The sequence below is a fragment of the Anas acuta genome, chromosome 1 (assembly GCF_963932015.1).
Source record: "Anas acuta chromosome 1, bAnaAcu1.1, whole genome shotgun sequence".
NCBI lineage: Eukaryota > Metazoa > Chordata > Aves > Anseriformes > Anatidae > Anas > Anas acuta.
This window is the reverse complement of record NC_088979.1, coordinates 192,055,127-192,075,431: the sequence shown is the minus strand read 5'-3', so window position 1 is coordinate 192,075,431 and position 20,305 is coordinate 192,055,127. Positions and strand designations below refer to the sequence as shown.

Below are 20,305 nucleotides of genomic sequence, written 5' to 3'. Positions count from 1 at the left end.
CTGACACTTTGTTGGACGTGATCCAAACCTATAGTGCTATTATTCCTCAGTAAAATTTAAACAGCTGTAGTCATGTAATTCAAAACCCTGGAAGCCTGCTGCAGTGCTTGTTCTGCTTCAGTATACCATGAATGCAGGATGCAGCCAGTCATATAAAGGATTCTCTCCTTCACAGAATGAAAGAAAGACGTGAAGTACAAACCTGAATGCAACCTGAAAGGTCCAAACAGATGAGCTTGTGACATCCTCTTCCAGAGCCCAGGTACTGTAAACCTTTGTCTGTGATTTTTTTGCAGGGAGATAAACTCAGATACTGCAAACTGGGAAAGCTCCTTTTCAAAATTAAAAGAGTGAGAGAGAGTGCAGCTTATTACAAGAATATGTTACAGAATGAAAGAATATAAAATGCTATAGCTAAAATATTCTGGAAATTACTGTAGGAAATGCTGTTATACATTAAATAGAATTTGCTTCTTGCTGAGGTTTTAAAGATTCTTTTGTTTTTCTGCTGCACTTTTTCCTCTGCTCCATGAATTGCATATTAGTGGGGAATAGCACTATCATACAGCATATTTCACTGTATCAAAACAATATCATTTTAAAGTTATCTCAACTGCAAAACCATCCTTTTTTAATTAACTGTGATTTTTGTGTGCATATTTTGAAAATGAATAGACTTCTCAGTGTAAGCTTGGTGGACTCTTTGCCATTGATTTTACAAGCAGTGCCTGGTGGAAATGAAAACCAGAGCTCTGTCAAAGGACGTTAACAACACAAATGTACACTTAGAGCTTCTCTGCTCATATAATTATTTAGAAGAGTACTATTAAAAGAATCTGAAAAGTTGAAAGAGATACAAAAGTGAATTAAGTGCCTATATCTCATATTTTTCAATGTTTTCTAAAGTTCTAATCAGTTCTTTTGGAAAATATTTCCTTATACTAAATGTTAGCTAAAAGAAAGCAAACTGTATAAACGGAAAATGTTAATCTACAGCACGCTGTAAAAGCTAAGAATCTATACTCAGAATATATTTAAGTTTCCTTCTGCAGACTTGGTTTGTAGCATACTGAAAACTATTTATTTTACTGAACTAAATTTCTAACTGGAATAAATAACTATTGCCACAAGCACCACAAATGAAAACATACAGAAAATCAGAGCCTAGAATTAGGACCCACTGCTCTGGTAGACATTTAGTCTACATTTGCAGTTCTGCAAGTCAGCAAAAAGTCATTTTGAAGAAGGACAGGAACACCCACTGAGGAACTGACTACTTAAGGAGTGGCATAAATTTTCAGAACTGACTTTATATTTTCAATATAGAGTGGGGAAACATGCTGTCTTGAACTGAACAGGGAAAAAAAAAAGAGGGAGAGAGAGAGAGGAAGCTGGAAAAAAATGTTATCTGTAAAAATGATAATACAAAAATATTACAAATGAAATGTAAGATTACATTTTATGAAAAAAAAAAAAAAGAAAATAAGACAGAAAAAAAAAAAAAAACACAACAGAATATGAGGTCATGCATTTGTATTTTTTTACTAAATAGAAATATTTATTTCACATTAAGTACAGAAATATAAGTATGCTTCTTGAAAGAAGCATGTCTTTTTGCATTTTAGGGACATATGCCACAGAGTTGAGTGGAGAAAATCAAACTCTGAGAGAGTACACTTCCAAACACATCTAAGAAAACAGATAATAAAATAGTAGAATTTTATTAACTGGCAGTTTAAAAACTTTTAAAACTATATGTTGCCACAAGGTTGCACAACTTAAGGTACAGAGAAGCCTTTCTTACTGCATTTTGAATGCTGTTCAAAACTTTCTAGTACTCTTGAAGAGACACTGATTTTCCTTGCAGGTCATATGACCCATTTTTATGACCTGAGACTTTTAATACATGACTTGTATTAACTTCTGCCATTTTTAAAGTGACAGGTTTCTTAGAACTTAAGTTTGAGCAAGTAGACTTGTTTTAAAATAAATCCTTGTTTTGTGTTACAGCTGAATTCTTCAGTAATTGTGTCATATTGGCTCTTTTGATTAATTTGGCATTAGCAGTCTCAGGATCATTGTTTTAAATGCAATCTGATAAAATCACCTTCTCACACATTCCAAATAGATGATATTCATGTCTACCATATGCAGAAGAACTTTTCAGAGGGAAACTGTACCTGATGACTCATATTGTTTAATACAGAGGTTAAAATTTTTGTGTGGAAACATAGGAGAGAATCAAAAATGGAGTGCTTTCACCACTTTCAGACTATACTTGTTCATTTTTCCAATAATGGACATTTGATATACAATAGCAAACTTCATGTACAATACTACAAAATACAATACTGCCACCTTTAAGAACTTTGTACTAGTTACCTTATTAAACAGGACCTATGGTAAGATGTGTTTTTTGACATGGCACATGAATTGTTTATGAAGTGTGTCTGCTATGAAAGTCTTCACAGGGCAGTGAATTTTTTAACTTCCTTGTAATCTCAGAAACAGTGATCTTTCATTTTTGCCCCAAAATTGTCAATAAAAAGACTAGTATCTTATACTTTTATACCAGGAACATAATGTGTGGCTGGAAAAGCTTACTATTACTGAGGTACATGTTAATTGCAAAATATATACCAGTATTTTACCAGAGAAGAATTTTCCTTTTTATTTCAAATATTTTATCACATTGAAAGCTTCATCTACTCTGGAGAATGCTTCCTTGCTGAAATGTGATTTACATATCAAATGAAATACATGGATCTGACTTTTGGTGGTAACAGAATACTTAGGTAACCAGAATAACATAGGCTAGGATTACATATAGAACAGCTGTTCCAAACATCAGTAAAACTATGTGATAATTTAGAAAGACAAAATATTAACCAACATGGAGAAAACACAGATTATGATGAGAATAAAACTGATGAAGAGGAGACTGGCAGGACTAGAGACACTCAACAGAAAACTTTGTTGAAGCTATGTTAGTAATCTGAGAATACTGCATTATAGACTGAGAGGAACAAAACTATATTATGCAAATACAAAAGAAAAACAGATTTCTAGACTTTGTGGACTTTGAAAGGAGAACATTAGTTTTCCTCATGGGAAAGAGAAAAAATCTTCAGCTATCTTCAAAATCTATACACTGCTTTGTGGAGGCCATTATCCTGGGTCATCAAGCTTCTTTTCCTTTATGGCAGCCTTTAATGCAGCAAGCAATCTTTAACCAACCAAGCAATCTTTCAGCTTCATAGAAGAATATATCTAAGCAGGAAAGGCAGAACTCTGTAACCAATCATCCAAATAAGATTTTAGAACAACATTTTTTTTTTCTCCCAGTTGGCACACAAGTACTTATCTCACACAATACACTTATCAACAATCCTTTCTAGCAAAAATCCATTTTTATGACCATACCTTCATACAAACTTTTTACATCATCAATAGTAACTGGACATGCCATAGAAATTTTTTGACTAGTATGCTCTCTTTAAAGTTTCTGTAGAACTCTGTGAAATATATAGAGTAGGCTGGCATATATTGTTAATCAAACTAGTATTAGAGGATGGGTGTATTAGCATTACATTGTGGTAGGTATCTGCTGCAGACTGCTTGATCAAGAAAGCAGATGGAACCATCTTTGGACAGCTGGAGGAAACCTTACTTATGAGAGACTTAAATCCCTCTGAAACTTTCTGGGAGAACAACATGTCTGGTTGCAAACAATCTAAACACTTCTGCAGTGTGTTGAAGACAATTTCTTGATCCAGATGACTGATGAGCAGTCCAGAGATGATGTTCTGCTGCACTGACTTCACAAATAAAAAATTAAAAAATGGTCCAGGATGTGAAGAACTGGAGTGGTCTTGGTTACTGCAACCATGAAAAAGAGGAGCTTAAAATCCTGAGAGAAGACAGCAAGACAAATTGTGAGAGAAAGCCTAAGCTTGAGAGCAAATCTTGACTTTTTCAATGGTCTACTTGAAAGGATCTCATGGTAATTGGATCTCAGTGCCATGGAGGGCAAAAGGAGAGCCCAGGAGAGCTGGATGACCTTTAAGGCCAAGGTACATAATGGCTTTTTTGCCTCAGTTTTAATCCTTAGGCATGCCTTCAGGCCTGCCAGAAGCCTTATAGAAGAGTCAGGGAGTGAAGCAACGCCCCCAATAGAAGATACTATCAGTGAGCACTTAAGGAAGTAAGACCAGGTGAGATGCATGAGTACTAAGAAAGCTGGCTCCTGTCACTGTGTGATGGTTTCATACCAATGGATAGCTAAACTTCACCACAACCATTCTCTCATCCCCCCTCCTCAAAGGAAGAGGGGAAGAAAATATGATGGAAAAGGAATCAAGGGTTGAGATAAAGACAAGGAGATCACTCGCCAATTACTGTCATGGGCAAAACAGACTCAAAGTAGGGAGATTAATATGAATTATTGCTAAACAGCCTAGAGCAGTGAGAAACTAAAAGCAAACTAAAAATACCTTCTATGTCCTCCCCCCGAGTGATACAGAGACATGGGGAATGGGGGTTTTGGTCAGTCAGTGACGCTTTTTCTGCTGCTCCTTCATGGTCACTCTATTCCCCTGCTCCAGCATGGGGTCCTTCCCACATGCCATCCTTCTCAAAGTGATCCTACATGAACTTCCTACAGATTGCAGCTCTTCAATAACTGCTTCAATATGGGTTTGTACCATGGGATTCATCCTTCAAGAATGGACTGCTCCAACATGGGTCCCCCATGGGCAGCAGCTCCTGCCAGACCTCCTCTTTCTGCATGGGCTCATCACCATGGGCCACAGCCTCCTCCTGGCCAAATCTATCTGCTCCACCAGAGGCTTCTCCACAGGCTGCAGTATGGAGATCTGTTCTGTCGTGGCTCCCTGGCTCAGCTGGCAGTGGCCAGTGGCACATCCCTTTTGGAACTGGCTGGAGCTGGCTCTGATCTGACACGGGGCAGATGCTGGGATCTGCTCACAGAGGACACCCTTGCAGCCCCCCAGTTACCAAAACCTTGCCACATAAACCCAATATAGAGTGAGAGGCCTCACTCATCATTTTTGAAAGGTCTAAGTAAGCAGAGAAAATTCCCAGATGACTGGAGGAAAGGAAATGTCACATCCACCATCAGGAAGAGGAAGAAGCATCTAGGAAACTACAGCGAGTCGGCCTCCCCTAAGTCCCTAGGAAGGTTATGTAGCAAACAATCCTTGAAGCCATGCCCAAACACATGAAGTATAAAAAGGTGATAGGGAACAGCCAGCGTGAATTTACCAAGGATACATCATTATTCACTGAGATAATAGCTCTCTGTGATGAAATGACCGGATCTTCAGATAAGGTGAAAACAGCAGCTTCTGTTTATCCTGACTACAGCAAGGTCTTCAATGCAGTATCCTTTATAGCCAAAGAAATAAAACATAAGCTGGATAAGTGGACTTCAAAGTGAGTTAATTTTTTTCTGGATTACAAAGCCAAAGGACTGTCACTAATGGTAATAAATTCCATTGGTGGCTTGTGACAACTGGCATCCCTCCAGGGTCAATATTTCTTTAGTAATGATCTAGATGACAGAACAGAGTGCATTTCTCAGCAAATTCACAAAAGACACCAAACTGGGAGAGTGTCAATATATGGGAGAGTAGGATCACTATTCAGAGAGATTTAGTCTGGAAAAATAGGCAGACAGAAACCTCATGAAATGCAAAAAAGACAAATGAAAAGTCCCACATCTGGGATGGAATAATCCTATGAAATAGGCTAGGCACAGACTGGATATAAAGCAGAACTGGACTATCAAACCTATGCATCTGAGAATCCTGGTCAATAGTAATTTCAATGTAAATCAACAGCGTGCTCTCATGAAAAAGGTGGCCAACTACATAATATTAGCACCTATATGTGCTAATACCTACTAGGCTGTATTAGCAGGAGTCTAATCAGCAAGTCAAGGGAAGTAATTATTCCCCTCTATTTGACAGAGGTTGTGAGAACTGATGGTTTCATAAGAAACAAGAACAGAACTGTCTCTTGTGAGACAGCAACCTTTTGGGGCTCCCCAGTACAATAAGATATTGGCATTCTCTGGCATTCTCAGTGGAGGTCCTCCAACATTGTTAGAGGCACATGATGTACAAGGAGAGTCTGAGAAAATTGGTTTTGTTTAGCCTGAAGAAGTGACTGTTAAGGGAGAGATCTTATTGCTCTCTGTAACTATCAAATGGGAGTATAGAAAACACAAAGAGATTCTTTTTGAAAGTGTTAAAGGACAAGAGACTGAAGACACTTTACAACATAGTGTATTCTGTTTAGATACTAGGAATTTTTTTTCACCACGAGGGAGGCCAAAATCAGAGCACTTTGCCCAGAGAGGTTGTGGAATCTCTGTCCTTGGAGATACTCAAAACTGCACTAGAAAAGGTGCTGTGACCTAACTTAGTTGGATCTACCTTGGTTGGGTGGTTGAACTAGATGATTTCCAGAGGTCCCTTTCAACCTAAATGAGTCTATGACTAGTCCAGAATGAAGTTCTCAATACACACTATGTTGCTGCTAATAATCAGAAGGCTAAAAATATTATCAAATGGTTAATCATTTGAATTTTTCTCCTGAGATGACCACAGTGAAGTCCACCTGTCCAGTCACAATTGGAAGTGAAAGGACGTAGCGCATACTGTGAAAAAAGCATATACTTTCAGGTGGTCATATTAGACTGACCACCTGCTCTGTCATGCTCTAATTGTTATCTGTATGTCTCTTGTCTGAAGTTAGTTGAGGTACATATACATGATCTGCAATATCACTCTGCCTTGAAAGAGGACACAGAAATTTTTTGCGTATCTTTTCCCCTTTTTTTTCCTCTTTTTTTTTTAAAAAAAAAAAAAAAAAAGCTTAAAATCAGTCATGAAAAACCTGGCAGATCAGTAAGATACTTGTGACAGACTTCACAGAAAAGAAGAAAGCTGGATGAAAAGAGAGAATCAGCAGCTCATGAAATTAAGTATTATATTTAATTATGGCAATAAAGACCTGAAGCTGCTGCAATAAAAGCTGAAGAGATTTTAATAGGTCATCTTAGTCCAAACCTCCAGTGGAGATAGAAAAATAAGCCTAAGCAATCTTTGACAGATGTTTGCCAGGTCTATTCTTGGAAAACCTATGTTTGAGATTCTTTTTATGTGGTAGTCTTGTGTCTGGTGGATGTTTGCATACCGATTATTCTATCAATGATATCCATCACATAACCAAATATGCAATACTACTAAAAGAGCCTTCTTTTAAATTCAGAAATCATAACAAAACATGTATATATACATTATGGAATGAAATTACACTTGGGAAGTTGAAATTTATCTTTTTTTTTTATTTAAAACCTAAACGATTATATTTGAATATTTAACGTTTACATTTAAATATTTAAATAATTAAATTTCAATGTTAATTTAGCTTCAAAATCTAAAGAAACACATTTCTTTCCTTGAAAATATTGTTAAGTATCTCTTACCTCACAATTTCATCAGTTCACCAATTTCACCAGTCCTTTGAGTTTGCCAAAATATGATATTCTGAAGTTTTTTATGGTATTTCACTATTTTATGCCCGTTCATTCTTTTCATTTTTTCCTTTTTCTTTTTTCTTTTTGTTTTCTTCTTCCTGGAAGAGTTCTTAGAATTTTAATATGATGCATTACTACATAATAGTTGGGTCAGAAGCTACTGCCTTATTAAACCTAATTAAAATTCTAACAATATTCTGAAAAGTCTTCTATATTCTATAACAAGCTAAACATCTGATGTAATCCAGGAAAGGAATACATTTAATATCAGTGAAAAAGAGAGAAAGAGACTTTTTAAATAAGGTTTGCACTGTTTTTTTTCTGCTTTATGTGGAAACATGCTGAATCAAATTATATCTGGGAGATGCTTAATAGCACATAACATTAATGTTATGTGTATTCAGATGTGAATTGCATATAATCAGCAAGTTTTAAGACCATACCAAAAGGAGCATTTTGAACATCTCTTCACATGGTCTATGTAATAGGATAGTCGGATAGTCTAAGACAAACAATATAATATTAGGATATAATCTACTGTCAAATTTTGCTACTTGTTGAAAATTTTGTTCTTTTCAATACTTCAAAAGAATACTTGGGTATATTTAATCAGTGGAATGCTGATTCACCAGCTTCATCTGCAATAATTAGTAAAATGGGCATGGAGTATCACATGGTACAGCTAAAGTCATAGCTAAAAGTCATAGCTAAATGTTTTTCCTCCAAATACACAGGGTCACAGGGTAAAGTCATTTACAGCTCATACTGAGAACAAATCTTAATCCTTGCTATCTGAACTAGGTCCAGGCATCACATAGGAACATACTTGCTGGTATGTATCAAATACATATTGGCAAAATGATGTAATACTGAAAATATTGAAGGAAACATTGAAGGAAAAAGAATGGACAAAACATATAATGGTCATTGCACTTAGACACCTTTCACATAAAGGCTCTCACAAATACCTAGAAATTTAGCGAGACCTATTGAGAACCCGGGGTGTACTAACAAATGAAGCAATAAAGAATTTAGAAATAATGTAGGATTAAAATATCGTAGCTGACAACTCCAAACTTAAAATAAGTGAGAACTTCCCAAGAGTCTGGTGAAATTTTGAAGCCTTTTTATTAAACTTCATTCACATTGAACGTAAGTTTCCCCTAGCAATGTATAAAATAAATGAGAACTTCTCTGATTACCTCTGAATACTAAAAAGCTCTGTTTTCAAATAGAACTAATTAGTTAAGAACATGACACTTTTTGCTTAAAATCAGTGAGATTCGTGTACCCAAATAACAAAAGAACTTTTTTAAAAAAAAATTCTTCTCACTATGAAATAGATTTGTGAAGAAAATTTCTATTACTTACATTTAGTCCCTGGCATTCAGAAAGAGTTAAGTCTTGCAAATTCTTACATTCACCTAAAAAAAATCTTTTGAAAGTTTAAAAGTTCAAATTCTCAGAACTTGGAAAAGAGCCATGGAAACATAAGAATTCTTATCACAGATTCAGTCCATTTAGGTCAATATCCTAGTAGAAACTATTGCCATATCAGATTAGTGAACAGAAAACATGCACACACACACAAAAAATAAATAAATAAAAAAAAAAAACAACCTAGAATACATAGCTGAAGTTGTCCAGAGGAAACGTCTCTTCTTACACTCTTTCAACTAATTGCTGGCTTAGCTTTCTTTCTGCTTTCTGTCTTATGTTAACAAAAGATGAGAAAGCAACCTAATTAAGCAATTTGGTGTTAGGAAATGACAGAATTAAGTTTTCTACATAAATTATCAGTTCCCTCAGTACATATTGTGATACCATAATTTGATTGTATACATGAAATGTTTTTTCCATCTGATAGTAGAGGTGCAGCAACCAGACAAAATGTAGGAAATGCCTTACTAATTATCTGCATGTATGGAATTTCAGAGAATTTTGATATCTCTTCTGTGTAAATATAATGTGTATATATAATTTTTGGAAACTACAACTTTTCAGAGATTTTTGCAATTTTAATACAATAAAGAAAAGTAGATGTCTGAAACTAGAAACAGCCCTCCCACAGCCACTCTCTTTGCCCAATTTTAAGTCTATTCTCAAAGGTAATGATGCAAAAACTCCTGTTAAACACATAATATTTTGCCTTAGTCTTATCTTCAAAAACAACTAATTTGTCTAAACTGAAATGAAAACAAAAAGTAAACCTGATAGAGATATCTACTATGGAAAATGTAGTATGAAATGTTTATATAGTTAAAAGAAATGCATAAAAATCTTTAAAAATATATATTCACCTGGCAAGCCAAATACATGTTTTTAATTGCAGTCAAGGATTAGTCCAACAGTAGGTCTGTACATTATTTTTCTATTGGAACTATGACTTCATTGGCATCCTGTTACACCGTGTAACTCAATGCATTTTTGAAGAGTAGGACCTTGATCCCTCAGGATCCCTGAGAGCGATTGCATAACTCCAAAGAATCTAAGCAATGAAAAATATCATTAAGGCTGCTAAGCCACAGAAACAACACACATATTATTCTTGCCCTAACACTAAATGAGACATAGTTATCAACCTGTAAATGCTACTGAGAGAGTTGCACATTTTGGTATTATTGCTGACTATAATTTAGTTTTCAGGCAGGATATAAGACTAGTAATAAATGCCAATTAAGACCCAGGAGATGGAAAGGAAAGGGAAAGAATATTTTCATAATTATTTATTACTTTTCCTTCTCCAAGTTGTATTTTTTCTATTTCCAAGCTCTCCTGGTAGAGTGAGTGTTCACATTACCAGAATGGTGAACAGTTCAAAACAACACAGAGGATCACAGTTATGACTGAAGTTATTAAAACACATGATCAAATTACACTGAGTAGCACATAACTGCCAAAAAGTAACAAAATTTCATTTTTTCATGTAAGGAGTAAAGTCATCCCTGCAATGCACTCTATGAATTAACTGAATCTGAATGCAGATAGACATCTGGCAACTACAGGAACAAAATGGAAAAAACAATCAACAGATTTTCAAAGTTATTAAAAGTTAAGTAAATATTGACAACTGGCCACATGGATTGGAGGGATATAATAACATGCACAGACAGGACTGTTCCATTTGTATGATAAGTTAGAACTACACAAACACTGGGAACGCTCTACAGTCCAGATGTGATTTAAACTGATCTATTAATTTGCTTAAACATTATAGATTGCTTTGCTTTCAGAGGGGTTTTACCTAATATTAGCTGATTTATTATGCAACTTTTCTTCCAGATGAAGAGAAGGTTTTTTGAGGCCAGAACAGCTGATTTTCAGAAATAGAATATTTCTCCAATGATCTGCATTTAAGATTGCATTCATTGCACCTTCTTAAGTGATAAGGTCAAGAAAAAAAATAAAATAAAATAAAAATTTGAGCTTAATGCAAAGATGTCCACAGTCATAGGAAAAAAAAAAAAAAAAAAAGAATTCCAAAAAATTAAGAATTAAAAAAAAAAAAAATCAGAAGGAATGATGGTGACCAACAAAAACTACGAAATATATGAGATGAAAAGTCAGATAATTTAAAAACTTCAGGGGTTAAAATGTTTCTGAGGAAACAACCATGTGGCCAAAATGACTGGGCAAGGGGCACTGCATAGGAGCACTGCAAAAAATTGAGGAGTAAACATAGGCTAGAATCTTACTAACAATACGAGGGCAATTTTGGACATGGTTGCATGAAGTAGTCCTTGTCTTCCCCTAAGAATACTCACCAGTGATTGTGTTTGGCTTCCCTGGAAATGCAAAAGCTCCTGGCTAACTCCTCTACACTCTGCCTCCTCAGGTGGGCAGACCTGGGAGTGGTTTGAAGCAGGCCACTGCCAGGACCTGCAGGTTCCCTTTGCACCGTCTGCCTTCAGATGGCATACAATAACCTCAGATGCTTTTGAAAAAGACTGGGTCCTTCTATTTGGGTCCTTCTCAGAGCAGTCTAGCCAACTTTGTCTATTTGACATGGACCATGAGAGACACCTGGTAGTAGCAAAGCTAGTTAGGATAAAATGGGACTCAACCTCAAAAGCAACAACTCAAAACCAAATGAACTTTAAAGTCTCAGGTTTGATAGGAACACTCAATGACTTTACCTGGCCTGGCTCTTTATGTGTTCCAGTAGGTCAACACCTCGCAAGCTGGAAAATATCAGCCTCAAGCTCCTCTCTCAAACTTATCTTCCAAGATGAACTTAATACAAAGAAGATTCAGCCTGATGGCATTTTCCTAAACATGAGACTCTTCTAACAAAATCAGGTAGAAAGTGGTCTCCACAGTTTGCCATGTTTTATCAAAATGAATGACATTAGATCACAGACAGTAAAACAAACAAAAAAAAAATGAGATAGGACATTACGTTTTCGAAATATTTGTGAAGCTCCAAGTAGTGTAATGATTGGGTAATTGACTGAAATTTGCACATTCTGTACAAGCCTCCATGAAAAGGCCTGTTCCATCTGTTCTAACATTTAATTTTTCTTCCAACACAGGGATTCCTCGCACCTCAGCTGTGCCTCCTCAAATCTGAACAACACTGTTTGAAACAACCAAAAACTTTAACTTACGTTCCAGTTGTCACAAACACTAACTGTTGCTAGCTGAATGTCAGGATGCAAGTAATTACTATTATAGTACTTCTACTTCTTTGTAAAGCATCTGACTTTAGGAAGACAAGGAGTAGGAATTTGAGAAACAATGAAAGGGAAAGAATCTCAAGGAAAGCATCTAGCACTGTTAAGCGCAATGCCCTAGGCCTACCATGTGATATATACACTTATCTTCATGAGAAATACTTAGACTGTCAGGAAAGAAAACTGATTTTTGTGGCACCTGATTGGCCTGAGGATTTGAAACACATGCTGCTAGCAAGAAACAGGATTCGTAAATTGAAGAACAATATGTTTTCTAAGTATAAAGTATTGAAAAGTCTGGATTTACAGCAGAATGATATATCAAAAATTGAGAGCCAGGCTTTCTTTGGTTTGAATAAACTTACCACACTCTTACTCCAGCATAACCAAATCAAGACTTTATCTGAGGAGATTTTTATTTATATGCCCAATCTAAACTACCTACGTCTTTATGATAATCCCTGGCATTGCAACTGCGAACTAGAAACTCTTGTTACAATGCTACAGGTTCCAACAAACAGGAATTTGGGAAATTATGCCAAGTGTGTGCACCCAATAGAACTGAAAAATCAGAAGCTAAAACAGATAAAAGCTGGACAGCTATGTAGTGAAGAGGACAGACAGGACCCTAAGAACATAAAACAGGAGAAGCCTGTCAAACCAGAATTTGATTCCTCTTTGTGCCACATCTATGTATTTCCTGTACCAACTCTGAACTGCAAGAGGAAAGGTTTGTATCATTCTTTTTAACTGAATGAATTATTTTCATATTCTATCTCCCTTGCTACTTTTCACAGAATCACAGAATCACAGAATTTCTAGGTTGGAAGAGACCTCAAGATCATCGAGTCCAACCTCTAACCTAACACTAACAGTCCCCACTAAACCATATCCCTAAGCTCTACATCTAAACATCTTTTGAAGACTTCCAGGGATGGTGACTCCACCACCTCCCTGGGCAGCCCGTTCCAGTGCCTAACAACCCTTTCAGTAAAGAAATTCTTCCTAACATCCAACCTAAAACTCCCCTGGCGTAACTTTAGCCCATTCCCCCTCGTCCTGTCACCAGGCACGTGGGAGAACAGGCCAACCCCCACCTCGCTACAGCCTCCTTTAATGTACTTATACAGAGCAATAAGGTCACCCCTGAGCCTCCTCTTCTCTAGGCTGAACAAGCCCAGCTCCTTCAGCCGCTCCTCATAGGACTTGCTCTCCAGGCCCCTCACCAGCTTCGTCGCCCTTCTTTGGACCCGCTCAAGCACCTCGATGTCCTTCTTGTAGCGAGGGGCCCAAAACTGAACACAGTACTCGAGATGCGGCCTCACCAGAGCCGAGTACAGGGGGACGATCACCTCCCTAGCCCTGCTGGTCTTCGTATATTATATAGCCCTGGCTTTTCTTCGTATATTATTTACAGCAAACCAATATAGTACCAATATTATCTTGACTTACTTTAACTAGTACTTTTAATTACTTTTCTCTCTTTTCTACTGCAAATATATTTCTCACAAATATTCTTTAATGCTCATTGCACAGCAAAAATCAACAGGAATGAAATTAAGCCCCTGCTTAAGTTATTAAAGCACCAGCACCTCACCTGTCTGATTCTACAACCATAAGCATACTCATCAGTCATATTACAGCTGTCCCAAAATTTTTGTACTGATAAAAAGAAGCACAGAGTGTATTTTCTTCTTTCCCATGTACAAACACAAAGATAGCAAGAATGACAAAAGGGAACAGTGAAACAGGACTGGAGCAGCCAGCTGTGCTTACAATCCCCAAAGGAACCTAATTGTAAAGAAGAGCCATTGCAACCTCATATATTCTAAGCAAGATTTCTTCTACTGTGGGAAGAAATTGCATGCTTCTCTTCAAAAAGAAATACCTCCACTGTGTTCTTTCTCCCAGTACAAACATTTCAAGGCTGAAGTGCCTTCAAGAAATGTTTTTCAGACACTTGGATCCATTCCATTCCCAAATGCATCTCAGGCTCCATAGTTAAGCCCTAAGGGCAAACCAGCTGGGTCATTTATCAACACAAAAATGCACATTTATTCATGCTTTGTATTTCTCATATTTTATGCCACACTGAAACAAAGCGAAGAACAAAACAATTCAGAAGAGAGTTGTTCTTCAACATTATAAAATCTGAAATAAAATGTATTGCAAGGAGTAGCCCAGACTGGGAGGATTTTCTCACAACTTCTGCAAATTATATCCTATAATACTAGATCACTGTTTTGCCTACTTGTATCATTCAGCATGTTTTCTACTTTTCTATTTGTCCTTACTCTTGAACTTTAATGCCAAAGAGAAGCTCAGAAGTCAATATAAGGATACAATACCTAAATATAAAGCATTAATCACTTTAATATTTGATTATATGGGTTGTCTGTTATGTATGTCATAAAAAAGTCTTGATGCTTTTATTTTTTTCTCGCTGCTAAATTCCTTTTGCTATGCAGCTACCACATCTTTTTATTAATGAGTTATGCTTTTCTATTGGCTAACATTCATTAATTTCTTAATATTCACCTACCTTTCCTTGTAGGTAAGATCTTATTTATCCTTCATAGGATCCTAATTACATCATCATTGACTCATGTACCCAGTAAACAGTGCATCTGTACAGAAAAATTATATATAATATAAATGCTGATATAAGACTGAGTTTCCAGCTCTTCCCATTTAGTTGTATAGAAGAGATAAGTTGACTACATTAACAATACTCAAAAACTTTTGCCAAGATAAATGTTACTTTAAAATAAATAAATAAATAAATAGATCATAGAAACCTTCAATGTGGTCTGATCTTCATGGGAGTTTCATAAGAGTTTCACAGTATTAAAAATAAAATTAAAATAAAATAAAATAAAATAAAATAAAATAAAATAAAATAAAATAAAATAAAATAAAATAAAATAAAATAAAATAAAATAAAATAAAATAAACGAAGAAAAAGGAAAAGGATTACTGTCTTTACTGTCTTCTCTAGTAATAATCAATGAATAAATAGTTACTTCAACAGCAACAGGAGTGTATGAGAGGGTACAGGGACTCCCTTCTTCAGGTCAAGAGCTAACTATATCACTCCTGGACTTCTGGAATGTCTAGCATGCACACACTAAGTCCAATTGTAGGAAGTATCAGATCTACTGTGCATATGCTTGACAGCTGGATGCACATATCCCATGGAAATTTGGGTTTTCTGAACATATGGCAGTCTTTGATGAAAGCATTGTACTTTTTGTCCCTGCATATGATTAGTGTGCAGCAGATGCACAATTTCAATGGAATTTTCATCAGAAATAGGAATATAATGCATTCAAAATCCTGAGAAAACATAAAAATTCCTGTAAATCCACATGGGCAAGATTTCAGAGTAGAAAGCAGGGTATAATATCTGCCATTTTCTCTCATCTGTAAGATGAGAGAAAAGATTATAACCCGTTATTCAATGATGGGGATGGAATGACCAGCAGTATAACAGTACTATGTATCTCTAAGGAGACTTGAGAAAGTCTGCACTTTGTCCCTCAGGACCCCACTTAATGCCAGAAAGCTCATGGAGCAGACATCTGAAAAATAAATATAACTATATGTATGTCCACCTTTTTAAGAACTTCTTATTCATATCTCATCAGATCAGTGATATGTCAGAACAGTCAGTGCTTCAAAACTGAAGTATCCTATGTCTTTGGTCATTAAAGAGGAAAAAAAGAAAAGAAAAAAAAAGAAAAGAAAAAAAAAAAGAAAGAAAAAAAGAGAAAAAAAAAGAGAAAAAAAAAAAAAAAAAAAGAAAGAAAGAAGCCCCAAAAGTTGGATGCAAAAGTACTTTCTGCTTGCTTTTCCGCAAAGTAGTTTGAAAAAAAATCTGCTTTCCAGTACAGCAAAACTCTCCAAGTTTCTGAATTCAAGCATTATTTGCATTCATTTTCGTGATAAATAGGCACTGAAACTGACATCTGCGCAAGCAGGAAACACTCCAAACAAAGCAGATTGGAGCATTTATAATGTTTACATATTTATAAAACATGTATTTATCATACCAATCCTCTAGTAAAATTCAAATTTAAGGCAAGAAGTCTCTGATGTGTTGCTTTAGGCTCTAGAATGACTGATGCATTAGATGTCTTCAGAAACTCAGAAATATCAATTTCAGCACAGATCCAGGAACCATCCTTTTTACTGTAATAACAGCCCAAGATTAGAACATTTAGTAGACAAAAACCATGAAGATTAGGTTTGTTAATCTTATCCGGAGAAGATTCAAATGACAGTTGCATTTCTCAACAATGTGCCCATACTACTCATAAAGAAGCTATTATTTCTCTAACGCTTTCAAAAAAAAAAACAAACACTATGAGGGTATGTATGTAGATGAGAGAGAGGTGCTTGGCTACTCTGGTAATGCCAATAATTCAAGTAGGGTAAAGAAGTAAATAGACAGAATGCTTAGAAATGCTGCCTGGACATATAATAAGTATGAGTATAGAAACAAAATGCAAAGTATTAAATATTATTTTAAGTACTACAAAATTATAATTATAGAAGTACAGCTACATATGTTACTAAATATTATAATAACTGACATTTATTGCTGATAAAATTTAGATCATTTTGCCTTTTGGCAACAGAAAACAAACTATGTAAGACCGTACACAATAGTTAGATTATGGAAGATGTGCACATACCAATGTACCTTTATTTACATAGTTACTGTCTTTTTTCTTTTTTTAATCTAAATAATCAAGCATTTCACACATACCTTTCCTTAGTATAGTATGAATACTACACTACCTACCCCATTCCTATGCAAATGGATAGTATAGTTCTATTAAAATAAAAATGTAAAACACAGAAAGATGCTTTACTATAAGCACTAATGAAGACAGCAACTTTTATATGAAATGTAAAGATGAAAATAAAAAAAAGCAATAGAAGTCAGAGGAAGAAAAATCATCTTAAATCTTGACACAAGTATTGGGGGAAAAAAAAAAAAAAAAGAAAAAAGTGAAAGAAACCAAGAAATAAAGCTAGACTGAGCTCTGTGTGGAATGCAACTGTGACACCTAAGCAGCAAGGATTATCTACAGCTAACACGAGTTATGTCTTTTCCTTTTTTTTTTTTTTTTTTTTTTTTTTAAGATTTAAAGAAAGTTCCAGTTAACATACCTCCAGATATAGTTAAACTTGATTTGTCCAACAACAAAATTAGACAACTAAGATCCAAAGAATTTGAAGATGTCAGTGAACTGAAGGTATTAAACCTAAACAGTAATGGAATAGCTTACATTGATCCTGGTAAGAATATTTTTAAATATTCTTTAAAAAGTTATTTGTGTTTTATTAATTATAAACTTTGGTATTGTCTTTGTCATATACAAACATGGGGAGAAAAAACATGGGGATTTAAAAATTCAGAAGTTAGTGTAAATTTAACCTTTTGTAACAAACTCATAAAAGTTTGCACTGAAATGTGTTAATTGTGGAAGTCAGTGAAGAGAGATTGTTTTTAGCTGCTATTTCTTAATAGTAAGCCAACCAAGTGCAAAAATAGAATTTCACTGACTGAATGCTAATCATTTACCAAAATGCCAAATAATTGAATGCCTTTAAGTATCTGTGCCAAATCTAAAAAGTTATCATATAATGAGGCTTCTATTAAATAATATTGGAGAGAAAATTATAGAGAAACCAGAAGTATTTAAACTATTTTGGATTAAAAATCACTATATATAATTGCTCTTAAGTTATGTATTATTACAACTCGTGTCCCTGTTTAGCAATTTGTTTATTACCTATGTGTATTTGGTTTTTAATTCTGAAAGCAGTCACAAAAAAGGAGAGATAGAATGAACGAAGCAATAAGATCCTTCTCTATTAGTATTTTAGAAGTTAAATAGTCGGAGAAAGTGGTAATATCAGTAAAATGAGGTTTATGAGGTTTAACATTATACATAGTCAACTTATTTAAATTAAGCCTTCTGCCATGCAATGAAACTGAGTATACTTGCAAAAAGTATGAACTGCTCTCTGAAATATGACTCAGAATTGTTATTATGAAGATCCATGTTTATTTTCTTCTGATTCTTAAAATATTCATTTTAAAGACTCTGTATATACATGCATACACAAATGCATACATACATATAAAAACTACTGGGCCTTCACTTTGTCTAACATGTAACCAGCTATATTTCTATTTCTGCAATAACGGTAGAATTTTATGTGCAAATCAAGCATTCATTTACCTCCTCCATCCCTATAGTACACACATGCATATTCATACACGTTTTGTAACTTTATCAGCAGTACAACTCCCCTAATGTTGGCATATTCAGAACAAATGTCAATACTCAGGGCACAAGCCATATTCTAAAGTTCAGTGTTTGAGAAGTATTTTTTGTAGCCTTTAGCAATATTTATATATACTTAACATATATAACTATGAAGAAGTTATTTTCTGTTGCAAATAAGCACATTTTCTCTAATTCATATTAATAAATTATCTCTCTGTTGATTAGCTGCTTTCTCAGGACTCAACAACTTAGAGGAGCTGGACCTATCAAACAACAGCTTGCAGAATTTTGAATATGGAGTACTAGAGGATCTTTACTTTCTGAAAGTACTATGGCTGAGAGAGAATCCTTGGAGATGTGATTACAACATTCATTATCTTTTCTACTGGCTGAAGCATCACTATAATGTTCACTACAATGGCTTAGAATGCAAAATGCCCGAGGAATACAAAGGATGGTCTGTTGGAAAATATGTTCGAAGTTACTACGAGGAGTGTCCAAAAGACAAGCTGCCCGTTTATCCAGAAACTTTTGATTTGGACAAAGATGATGAGGAATGGGAAAGACAAAAAGGACAAACAGTTCAAACAGCAAAAAAGCACAGTGTAATTGTCACTGTGATAGGCAAATAAGGGAATCCTTTTTTTTTTTTTTTAAGACATTCAAATATTTGATACTCTGTCAAAAAAAAAAAATACAAACAACAATATGCTGTTTACATTTTTTGTTAATTATATTGATTGTTGTAAGACTATTTTTCCTACAAAGATTTCTGTTTAGTGGAGTTAATAAGTACAGAATGGCATTACTTATACATCATCCTTCAATGGTTAATTGTTTCTGATTATTTGTTCTGCACATTCTTGTGAAATAGTTTGTCAGATATTCAAAACTATGCAGTAGAAATGGATAGACACAAATGTAGATATGTGGTGGGGAGGAGCAGTGTATAAACATTATGCATGAACACAGTTGACATGGAACTTGCTGCAGGATTGTGACCAAGACACCTCTTTCTTGAATGTATCACCAGGTCTTTATATTTATCAGTTTCCTGAAATATTCCCAGAAAACATTTCTAAGATTTTTGTATAAGCTTCCTGTTGTTTTATTGTATATGAAAACTCAAAATGAAGACTAACCTTAAATACAGCTCTAGAAAAACAGGAATGGCAGTTGTTATACTGATCAGGATTCACGCCCCGAAGTTGTGTTCTACTTGCTGATTTGCCAATGTTCCTGTTCAATCTTAAGTGAATGTTCAGCCTCTTCCAAACCTGAGCTGCATGAAAAAAGGAATAGCTGAAACACAGCTGACTCCCAAGATACAGTTCCAGTTTTGCTTGTATTGGCTTTGTTTGCCTTTTGCAATAGGCAGTGCCGAAGTCTTTCCAGGAGGCATTTTAGGTTGTCGTGTCAGCTTGACACAGATTACATGATATCACTTCTAGGTCAAGAGGAACACATGAAGACTGCTGCAGTCTGCATCCCATATGCTGGTGCCCATCCCAGCTGAAGGTAAGAACGTTTTTGAGTAAAAGTGTTGGATATTCTGAAATTTCACCCTTCCCCCAACTCATTTGTAAAATGCACATTATATTATCTCTTTATCAAACTGGTGTCTATGTGAATATATATTCATAAAACCATGTGACTATTCTAATACAGAGCCATATAGCCACCTTAGCTAACTAGCCAGTAGCTCTAAAGATAAAATTAATTTCTACCAACTAAATGTTCCTTTACAAAAAGAAAAACAAACA

The 20,305-nt window shown here is 35.2% G+C and overlaps 2 protein-coding genes across 5 annotated transcripts in view; one reads left to right on the top strand and one right to left on the bottom strand.

Annotated features, from left to right (window-relative positions):
- The window catches only part of FBXL13 (F-box and leucine rich repeat protein 13), a 70,844-nt gene that overhangs the window by 33,964 nt on the left and 16,575 nt on the right, over positions 1 to 20,305 (bottom strand). Inside the window, 1 exon segment of the mRNA XM_068670167.1 lies at positions 173 to 366. Within this exon segment, the coding sequence (XP_068526268.1) occupies positions 173 to 366 (194 nt within the window).
- LRRC17 (leucine rich repeat containing 17) lies at positions 123 to 19,249 on the top strand. Of its 4 annotated transcripts, none has more exons than XM_068669870.1 (5): positions 124 to 262; positions 10,847 to 10,954; positions 12,097 to 12,967; positions 17,389 to 17,544; positions 18,768 to 19,249. In XM_068669870.1, the coding sequence occupies exons 3-5, from the start codon at positions 12,217 to 12,219 to the stop codon at positions 19,172 to 19,174; spliced, it is 1,314 nt and encodes a 437-aa protein (XP_068525971.1). In that variant the 5' UTR covers positions 124 to 262; positions 10,847 to 10,954; positions 12,097 to 12,216; the 3' UTR covers positions 19,175 to 19,249. The 4 variants fall into 4 exon arrangements, with proteins under 4 accessions (XP_068525969.1, XP_068525972.1, XP_068525971.1 ...); XM_068669869.1 differs by lacking the exon at positions 10,847 to 10,954 and adding an exon at positions 11,727 to 11,863 and having other exon boundaries at positions 129 to 262; XM_068669868.1 differs by lacking the exon at positions 10,847 to 10,954 and having other exon boundaries at positions 123 to 262.